General features: G+C 45.3%; 2 protein-coding genes across 3 annotated transcripts in view; one reads left to right on the top strand and one right to left on the bottom strand.

Annotated features, from left to right (window-relative positions):
- dpf1 (double PHD fingers 1) overlaps positions 1–10,974 on the bottom strand; it is a 34,463-nt gene extending 23,489 nt beyond the window's left edge. The window contains exons 1-2 of the mRNA XM_076143292.1: positions 10,862–10,974; positions 398–427 (exon numbers count right to left, since the gene is read on the bottom strand). Coding sequence (XP_075999407.1) covers positions 398–427; positions 10,862–10,974 — 143 coding nt within the window. The remainder of the gene's footprint in view (positions 1–397; positions 428–10,861) is intronic.
- A 2,392-nt stretch (positions 10,975–13,366) lies between these two features.
- On the top strand, positions 13,367–21,207 carry LOC142993262 (zinc finger FYVE domain-containing protein 1). Of its 2 annotated transcripts, XR_012961112.1 has the most exons (13): positions 13,367–13,593; positions 14,320–14,601; positions 15,124–15,346; positions 15,449–15,666; positions 15,820–15,917; positions 16,252–16,360; positions 16,621–16,718; positions 16,825–16,942; positions 17,523–17,693; positions 18,381–18,573; positions 18,770–18,868; positions 19,648–20,500; positions 20,537–21,207. XR_012961112.1 is itself a non-coding variant. In XM_076143919.1 (12 exons), the coding sequence occupies exons 1-12, from the start codon at positions 13,477–13,479 to the stop codon at positions 19,878–19,880; spliced, it is 1,959 nt and encodes a 652-aa protein (XP_076000034.1). In that variant the 5' UTR covers positions 13,367–13,476; the 3' UTR covers positions 19,881–21,207. The 2 variants fall into 2 exon arrangements, 1 of the variants encoding a protein (XP_076000034.1); XM_076143919.1 differs by having other exon boundaries at positions 19,648–21,207.
- Positions 21,208–23,079: the final 1,872 nt, after the last annotated feature.

Here is a 23,079-nt window from a genome sequence, read left to right as displayed (position 1 = left end):
CTATTAACCTAGGTCATGACAGATGAGCTGGCGACTACACACTGTTACATTACATTACGATCATTTTAAAAAGCACACACACACACCCACACACACACACACCCACACACACACACACACACACACACACACACACACACACACACACACACACACACACACACACACACACACACACACACACACACACACACACACACAGAACAGTGCCAGCACAGTAACACATTTTTCACTGGATAGACAATGTATGCATTGTATTTTCTCACTTGCACAAGTGTGAGTTTGATTAAAATTCAGCGTAATATTCTCCTTCTTTGTTCCCCGCCTTCTCCCTGCCTCCCTCCCTCCCTCCTTTCACCCCCCCCCCCCCCCCTCCATCTCTCATCCTCCCTCTTACCTGTTCTTGATGACTGCACCTCCAGATTGCCTGTGGGGAGAAGGAGAAGAAGAGGGAAAAAATGAAAAGATGTGTGGTGAGTCACTCCTTCACCCCACCCTCCTCTCTCCATACGGCCCCATGTTCTCCTTCTCTTTCACCCTCTTCCCCTCCTTTCCCGTCTCCATGTTGCCAGTCATGTCTGGCCTTTTGTTGCATGTTTTACTTTCACACCCTCCTCATCTCTGACCACACGTTTCTAAAATATATATTCTTTCTTCGCGCTCGTCTCACTCTCACTCTCTCTCTCTCTCTCTTTGTCTCTCTGGTTAATCACTCCTCTCTTGTGTCTTCCAGGTGGGTGCTGATATCAAGGTCACACTGTTGTACAGACAGTAGATACAGTGAGTAAAAATACACACATACAGCTACACACAAACACACAAGAGTGCTGGGCCGACTGCAACCTCACATAAACTGTGCAGTGCAGCTGTTGGAAAGGAGGATTTGGTCCATGCGGGCTGTAACACACACAAACACACACACACACACACACACACACACTACTGGTACATCCATTTATTCATTCTTATGAAACAATTGATTGATTAATTGATGAGTTGAATTGACATTTGTAAAAACGTCCTTGATTAAGTTCCAATGTGAAGGTTTGTTGCTTTTGTTTCTAACTTTTCGCATTTTTGGAGTGTGCTGATACAAAAAAGGAATTAATTGATGCAGAAAATAATCCGCGGTTGCATCTGTAATTCATTCATTCATATCAAAGAAATATTCAGTCAAAGAAAACCAATAATGTCTTCAGTGTGAGGCCGTATTAGCAAACACACCCTGAATGTTCCCTCAACACAATAACACACTAATACCATTATGAAAAGAGCAGACTCAAAATTGAAGAATTTACTTTTTAAACTGAAAACTTGATTAATAGTTTCACCTGGAGCCTTTAGTGAAAATGTGGAGTAGAATCCACTGTCCTGTCCTGAATCGATTGAACTTTTCCATCACACTGAGCAGATGGTGAAGTGTGATGTCATCTGCATCTGACCTCTTCCAAGACAAACTCTGCAACTTTACTGCTTGTGTGACATTAAAAGGATGTGTGTGTGTGTGTGTGTGTGTGTGTGTGTGTGTGTGTGTGTGTGTGTCGGGGGGGGGCATCAATAAGTGCAGCATGCTGTGTGCTCGTGTCCCTGATGTGACGTTGGATTGGATGGAATGAGACTCAACCCTTCTGCTGAGGTAAAGAATATGTTCCCTACACAGCTCAGCGCCTGTGTGTGACCATTACAGTATTTTACGTTCACATTAGTCGCACGTTGCCAGAACCTTTCCAGACTCGGTTTCACTCAGTTTTAGCACTGCGCGAGTCAACCCCTTTATAGAATACAATACCATACAAGGAGAAGAATGGAGTGAGATGCCGGCCTATATACTGAGAGGGCAGCAGGTTAACTCCACTCAACGCAACAACGTGTCCCTTTAATAGCACCTGGCAGACACAGAGCCCCCGACCTGCTCACCCACTTTAAGACCCCCTCAGATAAAGGCGAAGGGTAAACGCCCGAATTTGAAAAGGTTAAAATAGAAGGGCGGCCAGCCCCTTGGACAGAAATAAACCAACTCTTCACATATAAATAGTCAGAGGGAGGATGAACAACTCAACAACTCGTATTGTACACAAGCACTCCAGGCTGCTTTTTTAAATATTAAGAGGAACATGTGGAACATCCAAACAAACGAAGTGATGAACAAATGAAGGCAGGGAGAATGGGGGGTAGAAAGCATTCAAAATGTAAAGCAGCTCACCCCTGAGCCCCCTCAATTCCAACCCCCTCCCTTCCATCACCTCCATCCCTCCATCCACTCCTTTAGAGGTACTGCAATAAGTCTTCCCCCCCCAAGCCTTTAGTAATAAGTTGACAGCTGTAAAAAATGGCTGCTTTCAATTCGGATGCTCTCAATTTCATTTTATTGTGATAGCGCAGCAGAAAGTCTGTTCGGAGACTCGAGCGAGAGAGAGGTGCTGCTACGCTCCAAAACTGGAGGCTGAGAGAGGCGACGACGCGCGAAGGCAGTGAGAAACAGAGCAAGGGAGCAAAGGAGAGAAGGTTGGGAAAGGGGAGAAAGTGAGAAAGAGACAGGCAGAGGGTGTGAAGTCAGAGAGAGAGAGAGGATGCAGAGAGTGACACAGGGAGTCCAGAGAGAGGGAGACGGCAAGGAAAGAAGGCAGAGAGAGTGAGAGTGAGCGAAAGCATGAAACCTCAGACAGAGAGAGAATAAGATGCGATTCTGCGAGTGACAGAACAGGTTTTCCGGAAAAATGTGTCTCGGCTGTAACGCAGGCGACTCTGGATCCTTCAGAAAGAAGCAAAGGAGCATGAAGCTCCTGGTGCAGCTGCAGACGCACAACTCGCTCTGCACAATAAGACTTCAACTCCTACATCGGATGTGCTTAAAACTGCAACGAGAGGGTGGCAACAGTGGGAGAGCATGATCAGCAAACATTCGGCTGTCACCCACTGTGCTGGTTCGCTTGATCAATTAAAAAAAGCTGAAAATTAAACCTATTTTCATTTCATCACTCGCTCTCTGGACCCATGAGAGGGACACAGACCATATTTTGAAAACCCCTGTTTCACTAAGAGAGATATTGGTAGTGTATGTCTACCAGCGTGTGTTCTGTTGAAGTGCTGCTGAGCAAACACACAGACCTTTACTCACTCAGCATGTCTACATTCATATTACAACTTCAATTGTACAGTGATTAATGCCATAAATGGATTCTTTACCACTATAATGTAACTGAAAGTGAGTTGTGGCAGCGTATTAGAGACCTCAGGTGAGGGAGGTGATGTAGACAATGAACGTTTTGAACACAGAGGAAACCTTGGGATCAATGTGAGCCGCTGTGCAGCCCCGTCACTGCAGCGCTCGCTCTCTGGCTTATGGCCGCTGTGGTCCTATCAGCCGAGCAGGTCAGAGAAACCAGAGACCACAGAGAGAAACCAAAATGTCCATCATCCAACCACATCGCTCATGAATGAAAGCCTAGACCTGCCTAGATCAACACAAACGCACACACGCACACACACACACACACACACACACACACACACACACACACACACACACACACACACACACACACTTAGCCACACTCCTTCACACACTAGAGAGGATATTATTTCTATTTCAGCTTTACTTATGCTATACTTTGCAATAATGCATACACACACACACACACACTCAGGAGCACACAGAGGAATACTTGCAGCTACAGTAATTAACTGGCATGTTGCCAGGTTTCTGACAAACTGAAGCAGATTGGCAAAACTGTCCAGGCAGACATGACAGAAATGACAATCACACATGCCTGCATTGTGCAAGGACACAGCGACACAAAGGACAACACACACACGCACACAAACGCACCAACACACAGATACAGTATGTACACTCCCGCATAAACACCCATGAGTGTATTTATATACATCAGCATAAATATACACACAGACAGTTACACTCACATAAACCAATATACTTGTATACTGGCACAAATATTAACCTACTGTACAACACACACACACACACACACACACACACACACACACGCTGCAAATAGAGAATAGATGAAGAGCGAGAATATGCCTGGAGCACATGCAGTGTCTTTGTATGAATCCTAAACCTACACCGTCTGCCTCAGCCTGCACTGAACACACAGCAGGGAGGGAGAGGCCCACCGTGAAAACACTGAGGGAACTGGGAGCACTGGGAACACACACACACACACACACACATACACACATACAGCAAACACAGACATGCGGCGTGCTGCAGTGAGGCACCAGGATAAGTCTGTGTGCCGGACTCGTCTACACTGTGGTGAAACACACACAATCATGATGCAATTAACCACAGCAATTAGCTGGATCACCAGTGAAAGAGAAACAAAGGGCTCCCCCTAGAGGTGAAATGACATCATTGAAAAGGCCAATGAGAAGTATGAGGGAGACATAAAAATTAGTCCTCAATTACTAAAAATGTCAACACCAACAAAGGATTTCAGTTCGACGCCGCATTCCGACTGAGTCAAATGAGGTGATTAAACTGGAGGAAGATGAAGAAGCCCATGTGTTAATGGCTTTCTGAGGTCTGAGGGCAGATTCCACGGGAGTGTGCGGGACCTCAGGGTTGTTAGTGTATGTGTGTGTGTGTGTGTGTGTGTGTGTGAGAGTGTTAGTTTTAAGTCTGTAAAAAAAGTTCTGCCTACACACTGAAGTCTGTACACCTGGTCGCACACCTGCCCTGCTTAATGTTGTCCATCTGTGCCACACACACACTAATACACACACTAGAAAACCGGCACACGCAGGTGTTGTCTGCCTTGCAGAGCTTCATGCACGTACGGCGGAGAAGTAATATCAGGAGGCCGGCTCTACTGTACTCCCCTCCCCCACCTCAGCCCTTCCACAGCTGAACTCAACAGATTAAACTATGCAATATGGCCCTCACCAAGTCACCCCCCCCCCCCCATCCTCAACAACCCCAATTCAATTTCTTCCTCACTCTACTCTTCTTCCCCCCTTTCTCTGTGAAATGATTTGTCTTTTTTCTCTCTTCCCCAAATCTCTGCACTTGACTCTCTCCCTCTCTCTCTGTATATATGTGTGTGTGTGTGTGTGTGTGTGTGTGTGTGTGTGTGTGTGTGTGTGTGTGTGTGTGTGTGTGTGTGTGCGCACAAACACATTTCCCCGGCTCCTCTGAAGATTGCGAGGGCTGCAGTGGAAAGCAGAGATATACAGGCTGGAGTACTAAAATATAGGTGTCGAGCCCCAATACATGCACGGGCACATACACACACAGACACACACACACACGACCATGGCTGCAAGGGTAGACTACAGACTACAGAGGGGGAAAGGTTAAGACACACACACATGGCAATAATCCTCTAATGGTAGTTAAGGAAAGTCAGCAAAAGCCTTTTCAGATGGAGAGATGCAAGCGTGTGTGTGTGTCTGTGTGTGTGTGTGTGTGTGTGTGCGTGCATGCGTGCGTGCGTGCGTGCCTGCGTGCAGTGACAGAGGGCATGTTAGCCAGAAAGACAAAGAGGCCAAACATGCAGGTTGACAGTGACGGACAGGAAGCTGGATAGAAACGAGTGTATGTATATGTGTGTGTGTCTGAGCAGCAACGGATATCTGCCATAGCACCAGCTGGAAAACGTCAGTTTGGTCAAAACGCTGTCACAGCACTTCTTCTACGCTCGAAGAGTGTGAGTACGAGTGCGAGTGTGTGTGTGCGCATGCCTGCAACTAACCGTTTGCATATTAGAACATGACAAGAGACGTGACAGGTAAAGACAGAAAGCGGGAGAGAGAGAGGATGAGGAAGGTGGACTGAGACGACGAAGCAGACTGTCATTTCTCAGCAGTGCTTTTGAGTTGAGTCCAACATGTCGCATGATGATGTTCATGATTTCCATTATTCCTTCGTCATTTCCTCTATCTGTCCCTTATTGTCCATTGGCCCTGGTTGTCCTTATCTGGAACTCACAATGAATAATGATGCCGTCTGTGTGTAGATCCGTGTGTTTGTCCATATATCCACGCACATCCACATTTGTGCAAGCCTATTTATATATGCTAGATGGTGAGTGTGTATATTTGTGCGTGCATGCATTTCTGGTCTCTCTGTGTGGGTGTGTATATAGCCCATAGCGAACTGCAGTGTGTATTGAGGGCAGTACATCAGGGTAAGGCAATCTGCCTCTGAACAGCTCCTTCAGGTGAGATTTATCACCACTGCACTTGGCCTCTTATTATGGGGATGGATTCCCTACCTCTGTATCTGGGCGTGCACGTGTGCATGCATGTGTGTGTGTGTATATGTGTGTGTGTGTGTGTGTGTGTGTGTGCTTTCTTAGTCCCCCCACCCACCCCCCAAGTCTGCATCCTTATTAAAGTGCTGCAGAGGGAAGCAGCAATTGTTTTGTATTGCCTCCACCCAACTCCTGATAGGGATCCGCCGGACATGCGCAGACACTGGGAATAATATAAATGAGGAATGACAATAGAGAAGAAATAATGAGAGGGAGAGGAGAGGAGAGAAAGGGGAAGGGAAGAGGAGAGGAGAGGAGAGGAGAGGAGAGGAGAGGAGAGGAGAGGGGAGGAGTTTGGACTACAAGTCAGAGATTCATAGGACTACAACTTCCAAATGTCTTGAATGAAATCACAGGAGGTCCCAAAGCGTTGGAGCTGACTGTCACTCAGTTAAGTAGCAGTGGAGAAATAGGTCATAGAGCTAAAAATACTTTCTCTTTCCTCCTTCCCCATTCCCTTTCTTTATAAAAAGACAAAGTAAAACAGACAGAAAGTCAAGGGGGTGATTAAAGGACTTAAGGAACATGAATGCCCTTAAAAAGATCAAACCCTTGGCTGACCCCTGTAAGAATAAAGTTAAATATGAGAATGTGGGCATGTGACTCTGTTTCTGTGTGTGTGTGTGTGTGTGTGTGTGTGTGTGTGTGTGTGTGTGTGTGTGTGTGTGCAGATCTCTATCCACATGGGTGACAGTACACAAATGAGCGAGTGAGGGAATGAAAGAGAGATTGCAGAGAAAGAAAGATCTAGAAATGAGTGCTGGGGCTGTGGTTGAGCCATCATGCAGGGCTGTTTGCACACAGCCAGATATTACATGGAACTCATTTAGCTGGGCTCAGTCAGGCAGGGCAGAAATAATATTATATAGGCCCGAACCACCACTGCTGCCAATACCATGGCAGACTATTATCTACATCTTCCCTCTAACCAGCACAAAGAAGTCATATCTCTGAAATGTGTGCTACCCCAACTGCCATTTTAAAAAAACTGACAACTTTAATGATGGCTGAGTCAAGATCACAGGAATTATTGAGTATAATTGAACTTAGTGAACAGCTAAAGCCCCATATTTCTGCAATAATTCCATTTTCCAGGTTTTTTACAGCAGTATTTCATGTTTGCATCGAGCCGAAAGCATCCAAAATGGAGGCAGATCTTTGGAACTCTGATCAGCACAAAGCAGGAATACAGCAGCTACGCCACTATGGAACATCACAAATGGACACATTGTGTTATTTGATATGAGACGTGCAGAACAAAGCCTTTCTGTTTGTGAATCTACACTCTACCGATAAAGTCAATCCTCACCAAATAGATTTAAAGGGATCTGGCAACGTGCAGAGACAATATCCTTCTGCACTTCTGCTGGATATTAAATTGTGCCAATCCTTTTGATTCACAATGTAAAGAAGTGTGATGGGGGTAGCTGAGGTAAAGCGCATTGCTCAGATGGTCTGAGGATGGAGAGGTGGGGAATAGGAAGGGAGAGAAGAAATGGCCAAGAGGAAGAAGGGGAGGAAAACAAAAGAGTTATGGGTGAATAAAGTGGTGAGAAGGAACGAGGGAGGGAAGGTGGAAGATGGGCAGCGGGGGTGAGGGGAGGACAGAGCGGAGGCAGACAGAGGGGAAGAGAGAGAGAGAGAAAGAGAGAGAGAGAGAGAGAGACAGAGAGAGAGAGAGAGAGAAACAGGCATGCACTGTATGTTTCGACGAAGGAGAGAGCAAGAGAGTGAGCTTAAACAAGTGTCTATTCTGGAAGAGAGAGAGAGGGAGAGAGACAGAGAGACAGAGAGAGAGAGAGAGAGAGAGAGAGAGAGAGAGAGAGAGAGAGAGGACCATAGGGAAATGCCCAGTATTTGGAGCGACTGCTCACTCCTGCACACAAATGAACCTTCTACTACAGCCACACACGTACACACACATACACATACACACACACACACACACACACACACACACACACACACACACACACACACACACACACACACACACACACAGAGGCTATGGCTGCATTGCTCTCAGTGAAAGTCCCAATCACACTTGACTAGGTAATAGCTTTGCCTCCCACTGAATTTGCATCTTCTGGAATTAACTATTATTTATTCTCAAGGCTCAACAAGGTTTATGGACATTTAAGAGCACAACAAGCATTATCTGCACACACACACACACAGACAGTCGCTCTGATAGGCCAGAAAGAGAATCCGAATTTTGGTTAGTTGTTTGCCCAATTTCACCTGATAGGACTTTAAAAGCCTCTAATAACAACTTTGTTTGTCCACATGCCAACTACCAGGGGTTTGTTTAACTGTGTGCTAACTGGGACTTAAACTCATAATGCATAATGATGACAGTTACAGTGGTTGATATATTAAAAGGCAGCTTTGATTGCTGTGGCCTTGTACAATAAATACAGTCAGCTGTTCTAGTCCAGCCAGAACGACTGCAGCTTTGATTCTGCAGCTGACAGCTTTAAAGCTCATTTGATGGAACTTTTCTAATACTTAACATTTGACATCATCTGCGGTCATAAATCACACAATCACACATCTAACATTATGAACGTTATAAACTACCAGTAAGACCCTTTCTAACCACTCATTTACCAGTCTCTTATAATCTCACACACACACACACACACACACACACACACACACACACACACACACACACAATCACACACACACACACACACACATGCACACACATACACACAAACCCCTCCCCCCCTCCAGGGTACCACGTTGCACATATTCAATGCAAATCAGTGAATTTAATCCCCTTGACATGGTGTAGCTGGAGGCCTCTGGGGTGATCTGGTCACACTTTGGTCTGCTTGGATGATGAGAGAGGAGGAGATGAGGAAGAGAGGAGGAGATGAGGAAGAGAGGAGGAGAGGAGGAGAGGAGGAAACTTTGAACTAAAAGGTCCCACGTGAAGTCCTAACTAGTTCTGTGGTGATTAGGGCCAAACCTAAGCCTTACACTTATTATTGTTCCGCATTGTGTCACCATTAAATATTCATGTGTGTGTTATAAAAGCTATACATCTTTACAAAAAAAAATACCATCAGATCTCATCACAGTCAATCTGAGCGGCTGGATCAGTAAAGTGTAATCCCCCATCTCCATCTCTCTCTCTCTCTCTCTCTCTCTCTCTCTCTCCCCCCCTCTCCCTCTCTCCCTCTCTCTCTCTCTCTCTGTTGTGATCTGCTCTCTAAAGCGAGCACGTACAGGGCAGTCGTGCATGGGATTGCACGAAATGTCGCCTGAGTCTGGATCTCATGGAAGGAAGCACATAGACAGACAGACAGGCAGACAGGCAGGCAGACAGGCTGCATATTCCTGTTCAGGTAGAGCCGGAATGCAACCTACAGTGCATAAATATATAAACGCGATGTGCGCCTCAGCCGTGCAGGCAAATCTATGACTTTTCTTTGTTTCAAACTGCCTCAGATGGGTCTGCTGGGTCCTCACACACTCAGCGGTTTGCGTGTTTGTGTTGGAGCTATTGTGTGTGCGCGCGCGCGCGTGTGTGTGTGTGTGTGTGTGTGTGTGTGTGTGTGTGTGTGTGTGTGTGTGTGTGTGTGTGTGTGTGTGTGTGTGTGTGTGTGTGTTTCGGTCAGATGTGTGTAGGTTCCCTCTGACAGACGCACATCAGCCACCTTTTGGCCGGGAGCCCAGGCGGGCAGCAGGCGTCTGCATTCCGCTGAAAGCAGTCTAGTCTCTGAGAGAGAATCAAACCAGGCAAAAACCTGCACAAAGGGAATCGTCACAGGAAAAAAAACTTCACGAGAAAAACCACGCGGTGAAAGTCTCACTAATGAAAGAATCGCTTTTTTTTTTAAATATGCGGATTATTAGTTTTTAGGGTTTATTTTATTATACGCGCTTAATTACAGGATGGACCCAAGTCTCGGGAGTTGAATCCGTATTTAAAAAACCGGGCGATGTGGCCGGTAGTGAAGGTAAAGCTGGAGCCTGAAACACTGACAGAGGTCTGTGTCAGTGTTGGCTGCCTACCTGTTTACCCCCCCTGTGTGTCCAAAATGGGCACCCGGGTTACCGTAATGCCCTCTAAAGCCGCCTGCCCCCCGGCTCGCCTGCCCCTCCAAGCCTGCCTTTGACCGTGATCGTTAGCTGGCTACGGTGGCAAGGGACAGCCCGGGTCACCGAAATCTACCTCCAGCATTCCTCCATATCCCTGCACACACACACACACATACACACACACACTCACACACACACACACACACACACACACACACACACACACACACACACATATACACACACGCCGTTGTTGGCTCAGTTGAAACGATTGATCCCGAATAGCATCGGAGCGCACGAAACGAACGAAGCAGAGAAAAGAAGCCCCGTCAGCGTCTAATTCAACTTTTCTCACAGCTGAATCACGTCCCTTGACATTATCGCTTCTCTTCGCCTGTGTGTGTGCATCGCCTGTATATAGACGCGGTTAGTAATCACGCTGTAGAATGTATACGGACCTTTAAATCGCACTGACAGCATGCACGAAACGCTACAAAACCCGCAGATGCTCGGGAATGTGCTGTACTTACGATTTGAGGGGGTTCTGTACCGCTGTGGCCATTTTGATATAGTATGATAGAATCCAACACTGCAGAGCACGGTATTGTACATGTAATGTAGCAGCTATTTCGATTTCATTCATTCTCTGGGGCTGCGGCTGGAGCGGCCAGCCAATAGGAGGCCGGGCCGCTCGGTGACAGCTTTGGGGGAAGTGTAGTCTTTTACGCATGTCAACATGGAACATGAGGAGGAGGAGAGTACTACAAGTACCGGCGTGGGTAGCGGTTTTAAGTGGACCACAGTCCCGCCTCGGACGTAGGGGCAACCCCCCCCCCCTCCCTTCCCTCCCTTTCCTCCCCCTGCACACACACGCACGCACACACACACACACACACACGCACACACCAAAACCTGCACAGTTATGTCAAGGTTGGGTTGCAGGACTCTCTGTCAGTCTGTGGGTGCCAGGTTCTACTTTATCCCACCAATCCCAGGCTTCAAACCTGTCCCGACATGACAGCACGTTATGGATCTGGCAACTTACAGATACGTTTCACTCTGAAGGGGCCTGGTGATGAATGAAACTTCCAAGTGTATGATTTAAAAAAAAAATCCATTTTAATAGTAGTAAGTGAATATTTTTAGAGAAGGCCCCCCGGGGTTAGCGTTGCGTTAATGGCGTCACCTGTGCCTTTATTATGGGACAAAGGACAGAAAGTAATTATATTTTCATGAAAGCTTGAAGTCATATTTGTGAAACCACCTGCTAAAACATTCACTCAATATTCTTCTTTGCACACACACACACACACACACACACACACACACACACACACACACACATTGTTTCAATTAAATTTAGGGAAATCCTATATAAAAATGTCCTTCATTCGCACAGCAATTAAGCTCTTTTTCCCTTCCTTCCATCACCAACCCTTTAAACCAAGAATGTAATTTTAGATCAATGACTAACGTTTTTATCTCTGTGTCTTGGTATTGATATTTTGAATTTGTTGTAAATGGTTTTTGTCTGAAGTATGGCGAAACATGTCAGAGACAGATTTCTGTGCCCTGAGACAGTCAATAAAGCTTTTTGAATCTTGTCTCCCAACATAAAAGTGGAATATGTGTTTATTGAACAAGTTAACAGTTCAATATTCGGGCAAATTAAGAAACGCTGCCTGTGCCAAACCTTAGAATGGAGATAGCGTGATGACAGAACATAGTTAGGCTTATATGATAGGGTGCTATAGGTGGCAGTTCAGCTGTTTTAATTATTCATTCATCAGGGGCAACAGGCTGAGAGTATAATTGATTCTTACAGCGTTTGTCTCTTCCTTCTTGAGCCCAGAGAGAAGCTGAGACCCTTCCTTCCTTCCTTCCTTCCTTCCTTCCTTCCTTCCTTGCTCCCTTGCTTCCTTGCTTCCTTGCTTCCTTCAGTTCAGTTGAAGTACGCAAGGTGGAGGAAGTAGATGGGCAGATGTATATATTCTTTATTTTGTAGACAATATCATGCATGCGGGGAGAGAATGCATTGATAGGAAGGAAGGAAGGAAGGAAGGAAGGAAGGAAGGAAGGAAGGAAGGAAGGAAGGACACGTGGAGCTTAGGCAGGACTGGAGAGTAGCAGCACTGGAATTTCTTCCTGCATGTCATGTTAGCAGCAGTGGCGCCACTCTGAAGCCACTCAGTGACATGTGATATTTATAGATCTGTGCTAACAAATATTTAATGAACATTAGCAAGCAGCTGTAACACGGCAGCACTGCTCCAATAAAACACGCTCTGCCAGTTAAAAGGAAACTTTGATTCATTACACACTGTGGTGTTTGTTAACTACTTACTTCTTACTAATTACACTGGAAGGTGCATTTGAGCATCTGAAGAGGTTTTTCCAATTTTATTTTAATCAATATTTTTGACTCTGTGTAGACCTACAATTTTACAATTGTGGGATCACTATCTCGTGTGAATTACACTGTACTCTTAACTGGTTTAGGAAAATATATGTGGTTCCTATACATGGGCAAGTTGTGTTTTATATATTTTTTAAGCAGTTGCGCAAACAATTATTAACACCATAAAAACATAACAGATAACAAAATAACGTACAACCTAATGGAGATTGAAAAGCAAATCCCATCAAGAACACACTAATAGAACAGATACAGGCTTATAAGTAAAGAATTCCCAAATTTAAATTTAGAGATCATTTAAGGAGTCCACCTAGAATTCTACTAATCTTGTGTAAAGAGACTATATTAATAAGGAACCTTTGGGGCTATTGATATGGATGAATAATCCCAAAAGATGAATAAAATAAGGACATTTACTAAATTTACATTTGTGTATTCATATTTTTCATTTAAAATAAAAGAGTTGCCCTGCTTAAATGAAAACAATTACTGCCCGCTGAAATTCTATTGTTATGTTGTTGTGCTGCCATTCAGCCACAAGGTGTCGCTACCGTACGAGGCATAATACCGAGGCAGAAGAAGGACCAAAGATGCGTCATTGCGTCACAACTTACGTCACCAGCACGCTGTCCATGCGATGTTGTTGTGATTGACAGCCATAATGGAGTCGTGGTGAACTTTTGGTTTGTTTTCCTGAGGACACAAACATGTTTTCGTGAATAGAGAGCGATGTCAGATATATTAATGAAGAAAATGGAGAGTATATCAATTGGTCCCGCGAATCCGGAGGAGCCTCCCGGCAGCGCCCGGAGCTTCTTGTTGGTGGATGAACAAGAAAACCTGCAGGTAACCAGTCTGCTAACGTGATGCTAGCTGTTAGCTGCTAGGCTAATCAAACGTAATACCACAACATTTGCCAATTCCAGCGAAGAATTGCCAATACATGAGCCCGATACGTGTACAAAACGGAGCTTAAACTGTGCTATGTTGATAAACCTATGACACTACGTGCTAATATGACGCTTAATAGCTGTAATACGTAGTTTTGGTATATTATGCCACATTTCTCACCACAGTGATTAACGTTTACTCATTTACAGACTGCGTACATTTGTCTTTACCTTTAGACTAATGAGCTTGTGTTTGGGAAAGTCCCTGGTGAGTCATAGTGCTCAGCTGACCCACAGGGAGACACACTCGCACACACACACACACACACACACACACACACACATACACACCCACCCCCATTCACTTAGTCTAAAACAGTACCAGGTGCAGTTACCATGGTCTATAATGTTTCCATAGCCAGTTGTCGGTGTTTATACTTTAAGTTAGTTATTGCTGGACCTTAGTTAGTCTTCAGTTAAGGCTTCTAGATTTATGGGACAGTAATATTCTGATTGATCGGCTATAGTAATGCTTTTGTGATTGTAGAGAGATATGTGTGAAATCAGGTTAAATGTGTGGAGTGGCTTTTGTTTACTTGTAGCAATAACATAAACAATACAGCAAATGCTACTCCAAACTATCATCAGTACATAACCCGTCACTCTCTCTCTCTTGCTCCAGGTCCGCGATGAGACCGAGTTTCTGGAGCGACTGGGTTGTGGAGACGTGGCGGGCGTTAAAGTCCTCTCCATCTTTGGCAACACTGGCGACGGCAAGTCACACACCCTCAACCACATACTGTTTGGTGGAGAGAGTGTGTTCTACACGTCCAAGTCACCCAGCTCCTGCACAGTGGGGGTGTGGGCTGCCTATGATCCTGTGCAGAGTCTGGTTGCCCTGGATACCGAGGGCCTGCTGGGGGCTGCGACCAATCAGAATCAGAGGATGCATCTTTTGCTTAAGGTACGCTCAATAGTGGTTGTGTGATCTGACAGATGAGTCTCTATATTTCAATATGAAACGTATATATAACTTGTTCATTCATAAAAACAGTTTATTACAGTTCTTTTCTGAGACAAAGCTAATAGGAAGTGGAGGCTTTTGCTCAAGTAAACATTTAGATTGATCGATATTCATCCCTTATGGCAGTTATGTAATCAGTTTGGGCTCTAACTTATAGAGAGTTCTCTTAAAGGTGTTGCAGCTTTTATTTTCCTACTCCACAGACTTCTGACTGCAGCACTGGATTGATTTTAGTTTCATAGCAGTGCTTCTCCTGGCTCCTCAGTTGATGCGATGTCATCATCTGAGGTTATATTCCAGCTAAATCCATTTTGTTTGGGCTGAGATGAAAGTCTGAGTAGGACTGATGTGTCAGCTGCACAGTCATGGACGATCATGTATCCAGATTTCTTGATCAATGCCATAGCTGCTTTGCGTGTTACGCGTTACTTTCTGTGTATCCATCACCCGCCTTGCTCTTAGGTGTTGGCGGTTTCAGACGTGGTTGTTTACCGTACGAGGGCCGAGCGGCTCCACGAGGACATGTTTCAGTTCCTGAGCAGCGCCTCGGCGGCCTACCTGAAGTACTTCACCCCAGAGCTGAGAGCCCTGTCCACCCGCTGTGGTCTGGATGTGCCCCTCTCTTCTCTTGGGCCCGCTGTCATCATCTTCCAGGAGACCACACACACACAGTTGCTGGGTCATGGTAAGGGAAGTAAACGTGCTGTGGGTACAGAAGCTTACAGCTAGAATTGTGTAGATGGGATATTTTTTTATAGAGCTTGCACGAATCCTGTTCCTGTTGCAGAATTGAAGGCGCCTGGCCACGCTGACTCTCTGCTCCAGAAGCGTTTTCACGACCTGTGCTTGGGGACAGAGGCCTTCAGCTCAGTGCAGTATGTCGGCACACAGACCATCACGCCTCCCACAGATTACAGCAGGCTGCTACGTCGTGTCAAACAGCATGTGAACAACACTGGCACACGCTCCCCCCGCCAGCCTGGGATAGTGTTCCATGCTCTGAAAGTGAGTGCTGGGCCATTACCTTACCAGGAAAAGCCGCTGTATGTTTTGATGATGGACCATCCTTCAGTTTGATTCATGGGCTTATGGTTGAACATTTGACTCTGTGTCTGTGTGCTCTCCTCCTCTCCTACCCTGGGTTGTTTCTCTCCACAGGGCTTAAGTGAGATGCATCTGTCCGATGAAAAGATCACTCCGTACTCTTTCTTCCCAGATGAGTACTTAACTTGCTCCGCCGTTTGCCTTAGCTGCAAGTAAGTCATTACAAATGTCTTCAAGTCTTTAAGAGACACCACAGAGAGAACCAGCAGTTACTGAGACTTTGTTCATCTTTCACTCTTTCTTTGTTTTCATTCTACTTTAATGTAACCGATTTCACACAACTCAACTTTAGTTAGGAGCCTCCTCTTTCTTCTGATCATTCAAAGCTTTTATTGTCAGATGAAACGCTTTGGAGGAACAAAAGACTTTCATTCGTCACTGACTAAGATCACAGAATTGGATTGAATTACTTAAAGGCAAAAAATAGTTGTGTTTGATGTTCCCCCAAAAGCATTGTGTTTGTCTGAACCGTTGTGTTTCCTCCAGCATTCGCTGTAAGAACGGAATGAACCATCTCAGAGACAGGGTCCCTCACATGGCAGACGGCCAATGCCAGTATGCAAACCAGTACAACAACAAGGTCCACATCTGTAAGGTGAGACAGGCAGATCAGACACATGTTTAGAGCTCTGTTGATGCTCCAATTTCATTATTTATAGTAGCCAAACATTGATATGACCATTCTGGCTATTTGCATCTTTTGAGGATTTATTTCCACGGAGGCTTACTACTGATGCTACTAACAACATTCTATTAACGCTGTCATAGTAACAGCTGTAGGGAAGATTTTTAAAGATTGATTACAGTGATTACAGATCAGATTGTCTCTTATTTTTTGTGTGTGTGTTTCTCCAGAGGTGCTATGAAGGAGGCAGAGAGGTGATTGTTGTGCCTAAAACATCGGCCTCCACCGACAATCCGTGGTTTGGACTGGCCAAGTACGCCTGGGCAGGGTAAGTGCCACGCTTTCATTCACTCATTCAGTCATCCATTTCTCTTTAAATTGACTCTGCTACCCTCTCCTCTCCTCTCCTCTCCTCTCCTCTCCTCTCCTCTCAGCTATGTGCTGGAATGTGCCAGCTGTGGCGTCATCTACCGCAGCAGACAGTACTGGGTGGGGAACCAGGACCCTGAGAGCAGCGTGGTGCGGTCGGAGGTCAAGCACGTGTGGGCGGGGGTGAGTGCTCCAGCCTGGCTCACGTTCCTCCACACACACTTCCACATGAAAGCCCTTTGAAACTGAGTAGAATGCCCGCACAGATGTTACATCATATTACAGAATACACGTCCAAACCCCCGGTGGGCGATGCGCTGCAGTGAGATTATGGATTAGGTATCAATTATTCTTCAGTATCATAACAGCAGCAGATGCCAGATTATTTTTCTTCCACTGAGTTGAGAGAATAACCTGATGATATCCATTGATTCATGTCATCGGTGTTTGTATGTGCACACATGATCCCCTAACCTTTCCTGTGTTGGATAAAAGGATCAATAATGTGTTTGATTGGCTTTGAACGCTGAAGTTGCAAATGTCAAAGATACTTAAATCTTCTGTCTGCTCTGTGCATCGTGCAGTATTGTCCTGATGCACTGTAGATATGTGATTTAAGTTGACTTAGGAAAGGAAACTAAAAGGCAACTGAGAAGATTCTGCCCTGTTCTTGTCCATGTCCATGTCTCATCCCTCTTATCCTCTCCATTTAGTTATTTGTTTTCATCCCTCTGTCATCTTTCTCTGCCTCTCCTCCTCCTAGTCGGACACTTTCCTCACCAACCATCAGAACGCTGCCCAGAGGGTCTTGGATGGGATGAACTGCGTGGTCCAGTCTGTGTCGGAGTACAGCACCGGCCCCACCAAAGCTGTCGCTGCCTGGCTCACTGACCAGGTGGCGCCGCCCTACTGGAGATCCAACACGGACATCACTGTGAGTATGGAGAATGGGAGACACAGAAAACACTGTTGGCTTTTATGATTTATAGAACATATCTCACCCATTATGATTGTTGCCTCGCCTTGTCTCGCCTTTTTTGTCTTTGTTCCTCTCATCTGTCTCCTCTTATTCTTCAGCTGTTGTGTAGAACACGGTTTGCTTACTTGTGGCATATTAATAGCGTCGGAGAACATAACCAGGAGCTCAACAACAACAGAATTCGTTGCTGACATTGGACTGCTTATTCAGTTCATGAAGTGCTTTAAAACAGCCAATGAACTCCCAACAGCTGTGTAGTTCAGTGTGTAGTTTCGAAGGAGCGGGCCTTTGTTTTCTGAGGTGATGTAAAGTTATTCATTTGCGCATTGGGGTTATTCCAGGAGTTTGATCTGTTCAGACTGGTATCACACACACACGCATCATTCAAAGATCAATGTGAACAGCAAAACAAAAAAATAATAATCAGGAATAAATCTGAAGTTGTCCCTTGTTGGATGTTTAGCTAAAATCTGTGTGTTTTTGAGGACTGAGGTGTGAGTTTGATGTTTCACTGGGCTTATTTAAATGCTCTTCATCGATGCTTTGTTGAACACACACAGCACACAGTTTTGATATGAAGTTAGTCTCATGGAAATATAATCACATCAGTCCTTTAGTTATCATTCTATCCATATTCCTCAGGCCTGCCGTGGCTGTCAGAAGGTGTTCGACGAGGCGGAGAGGAAGCATCACTGTCGCTCGTGTGGCGAGGGATTCTGCCATCCCTGCTCCAACCACAGGATGCCTGTGCCAGAGAGGGGCTGGGGAAACGCCCCCGTCAGGGTGTGTAAGACCTGCTATCGCCAGGGAGGCCCACCTGACACCAACAGCCAGGGTAACACACACACACACACACACACACACACACACACACACACACACACTACTGTATATGATTACATTCTGGGAGATTTGGATGAAAAGGTGAACTGAATGATTGCCCAAATGTCCTTGTTTGACTGAAGGATGTGATCGTGGATAAGAGTCTTGCCTGTTTTGGCTGAATCTCCCTTTGTCTCACACACTCATAGTGTGTAAGGTGGAGCCTCGAGGTCTGATCGCTCGCAGGATGACCGAGGTGGCTCAGTCTACTCTGGACATAGTCACCACAGCTGTAGACTACCCTCTGTGTGAGTACTGAGGCTTGTTATGTCTCCATGGATACTATCCTCCCTGTAAAGGCTAAAGTGTTTCTGTTAAGGCTTTCTGAATAATACCTTCAACTTGTTTGTTAGAGCTGAACGTATCAAATGGCTTAGATTTGAATTTTCGGCACATTTATTGTAAGGTGGTGCTCTCCTGCCACCCACCCACACACACACACACACACACACACACACACACATACATCTCTCCATGTGGCTGTTCCTGATGTTGGTTAGTGGCCCTTCTGGAATGTGGCCGAGAAGCTCGAGGCGTAAAAAACCCACAAACAAACAGACACACACAAAAAGTCCAAAGTGTGCCAGGACACATTGGACTTTAAAGTGGGGCAAATGAAGCGGGCAGACCAATGGTGCACAAATTAACGACTCGTCTGGTTGAAGAATCCGCCCGAACAGCCCGGTCGCTCTCTGTCCGTCTGAGATATTTAATAGGTGTTTGGAGATTCACTCGGTAAATATTAATGAGACTGGAAAGCCTTCAAAGTGATTTCAACCAGCCTCTGTGTGTGAAGCTTCTAATGCAGCCTCACAGCATCTGCTCAGGGTTTAGCACCGTTTAGTGAGACGCCTTTCTTGTGTGCACACAAAGATCTTATTGGGCCAAGTACTGTACGCACGACTCCAAGGTCCCGTCCAATCACGTCAAAGCTCAGGCCTGTTTTGTTTTAATGCAGAAACACTACCTTTTTATGGTATATTTTGATAACTTAATACATAAATAACCCTGTTTGTTCCTCCATCAGGTTTTGTGAAGGATGTGGCTCGACCGGACTACTGGGTCCCAGATCAGGACATCACCCAGTGCCACCAGTGCTCCAAAGCCTTCACCGCAGCCATGTCCAAACACCACTGCAGGGCCTGTGGGCAGGGTGTGTGCGGCCCCTGCTCCACACACATCAGGCCCGTGCCCTCCAGAGGTTGGGACCACCCGGTCAGAGTGTGTGACAGCTGTCACGCCCGCACAGACAGTTTGTGACGTCCCCCCGACCCAGGACGTCTTAATCTGCACTAAACCCAGGAACCCAGTCTTCCGTGGTTAATCCACAAAAACACTGTGAATGCGACACCGCTGCTGCAGGCCGTAAAGGGAACTCGCAGATGCACAAATGGCCGCCTGGAATTTGATCTGATCTGATGTAAGATTACCATTCGACCACGTCTAACTCAACCGTTTGATTCTGCATCATTACCTTGTGGGCAGCCGCGTTAGATTGACCGCCGACTCTAGCAGAAGCTCGAACAAACCGAAAAAGCTGGAATCGACTGCTCAGATTTTTACAAACGCGGACAGAGGACTCCCATCATCGCATCATTACAACCACTTGTACCGTTGTCTGTTGTGTGGTCTGACGTAGAGTGCGTTTGTGCGCACGGCCCTGCAGTCGCTTCTCTTCGTGGCTTTAAATGATGGGAGGATGAGTAAACAGGACGGACTGGGAATAGCAGGAGGTTTTAAACTCAGGCTCAGACCATCATAACAGCCTTCAGAGGCTTTGAGACATAGTGTGAGGTAATGTTTATATCCTCCTAATTGACAAAGCGAAGCCTTTCTGACTTGCAGCAACGTACATAGATGAGTTTTCAGACTTTCAGAAGGTTAAAAACAGCCGGCAAAGATCAGACTAAGTTAAGTAATAGGGGAAAAGGTGCCTACTTAAAAGTCTGGACATCCTTCCACAGCACTGCGCGTCAGCTCGTCTAAAGCGGTTGCCAACAACTCTGCGTCGAGTGAGTTAGAAGAGACTGAGACAACTACAAATATTCAGTAAAGGTGTGTATGTGCCTCTGTTTGTAGCTGTGTAGTTTGTCGTGCTTTAATGGCTATTTAAATTTGACATTGTGTGATTGATTTTGTTGTGGTTGCTCTTCTGCCATTACATAACAATAATAGCCGCAATTTTAAAGCTGATAAGGCAGTGAGTGTGTGTGTGTGTGTGTGGGTGCGGGGGAGGATGTAGAACTAGGACTTCTTGCAAATAAAAGCCGACGTGCTGTGCTGTGCTGTGGAAGCATACAAAGACCTTTATTCAAGACAGGAAGAGATCCAGGAAGAGGAAGAGCTGTGGCAGTGTGTGCCTTAGACTCCTCACCTAGACTCCCACTTATAGCCTCAGTGCGATTGTAATGCAATGTGAGTAAAGAGATTACATGTGCCTAATGACATCACAGTCCAATGTCCGTCAACTACGCTCATCTCAACATTTCTATCTACACTGTGTTGAAGAGAAACTGGTGGCATCATCTTCGTCACGTTCTAGACATTCCCCCATGTAGGAACAACCTGTGAGCACTTTCTTAAGCCACATGTACTTTAAAAAGCCTTCTTAATATGGATACAAGTTGTTCCAGACACGGATGAATGATTCATTTCTGTCTTTGAACAGCGCTCGCTCACATTAAGTCGCTTGTCCTGTAAAGTTCAAATTCCACGCACGATGACAGATTATGAAAGTACAGTTTGTGATGTGATTCTAGAAATAATCCACATTTTTTTTAAAGATGTTTACCTTTTGACATTTAGCATTTGACAATCTTGATTTAGTTTTCTCCTTGTAAATTTCAAGCTTGTCCATATAAAGAAAAACCAAGGAAACGTTTGTCTCATTGTGTTCTCTCTGTTGTGGCGATGACCTCAAGTTCAAGTTGATCTGTAGTTCATGCTCCCTGGTGATCTGTGGAATAATGGATTACTTCATAATATCCATGAAGCAAGGCTCATTTCCTTCACTCAAACCAATTATGTACGTCCAAATTGATTTCAGCCTTCGTAGTTACAGCTTAATGTTGCCAAGGCAGCAACAAGAAGGAGACGGGGGAAAACTGGCGACAGAGTTCATCCATTCTTTTTAGAGGGATAGAAACCTTTGAGATGTCAATTAATATCTCCAATAATGTTTTATGTCTACCTTCTTTTTCCATTACATACACACATCACTGCCACTTGGTTGGAAGCCTTCACAGGTGTGTAAGCTGTGCGGTCTGACAGGCGCCCGTGCTGCTGCAAATAAATTACATGTGTGTGCAAAGCTATTATTTTGTGAGGGGAAATCCGTCAAGGAGTGCCAATGTGAACAAAACCTATTCAGTCGCGGTGACAAACAACCAGCCTGTTCACTTCCCCTCTGGGTCTCTACAGTTTTTCTCAACCACTTTGGTACATTTCTGGAATCATCTGTAACATTTGCAAAACAGCAAGTGCATTTCTGTGAACTAAATTTAATTGTAAAAGCAGCACCACACAATGGATTACCTGCCAAAGCCTGTAGCTCTCTTATCTCTCAAAAGTAAATACTATGCTATACTACTTTTATATAAATACTACTATTACTTTGTAAATATATATATATATATAAATTCAACTTTACTTATCTAGTGTCAAATCGCAACAAAGATTCGATTGTTCGATGATCTCATAGGTACAGTTTTTACAGGATGACATCACACACCCATGCAGGCAGCTTTTGATGGCATCATAGGGGGGCGAAAAAAAAGGAAAAGCGAAAGAAAATAAAAAAAGGAACTCGACCCTCCCCCCACCCCAACACAACCCTACATTCACACACCCCCATCCTGGCCCACCTGCGATAAAGAAACTATTTGTTGTGTTCAGTATTTGATTTTCTTGAGTTTCAGAAAAAAACTGGTTTCCCTCAGCCATTGTGAAATAGAGGGGAGGGGTGAGGGATTTGATTAATTGAAAACAAATCTTATTGTATTGAGAAACACTGGGTTTTTGGTGAGCTTTGAGGTTTTTGTAGGGAGAGAGGAGTATATATATACACACAAAGCTCCTCTTAAACAGGAAGAAACCTCAGACAGAAGCTGCCTCTAGGTGGGCGGCCATCTGCCTGGGTGGGGAGAGGAAGAGAGAGGAGAGAGAGAGAAAGATAGAGAAGTAAGACAAAGAGAGACACACAGAAAGCAGAGCTGCGTAGTGTACAGCAACAAATAGTCTAGTTGGTTGCTGGCTCATTGTTTTCATGCCTTATAAATACACAAGGGGGCGCTAGATGAATGAGAATGCTAAAGCTGCACCAGAACAGGCGTTGTAAGGACTGGGTGAGCCACAACTGGGCCCATGAAGTTGTTCTACTTTAATGTCAGAACTCTGAGTCTTTTTAGTAAATAATTCATTCATCTTCATAATGTGTGATGGATAGATGAGTGTGGAGGAG

This window comes from Genypterus blacodes, unplaced genomic scaffold (genome assembly GCF_046128005.1).
Source record: "Genypterus blacodes isolate CSIRO-AG114 ecotype Tasmania unplaced genomic scaffold, CSIRO-AGI_Gbla_v1 ptg000003l_1, whole genome shotgun sequence".
NCBI lineage: Eukaryota > Metazoa > Chordata > Actinopteri > Ophidiiformes > Ophidiidae > Genypterus > Genypterus blacodes.
This window is presented reverse-complemented; position numbering and strand designations above follow the sequence as displayed.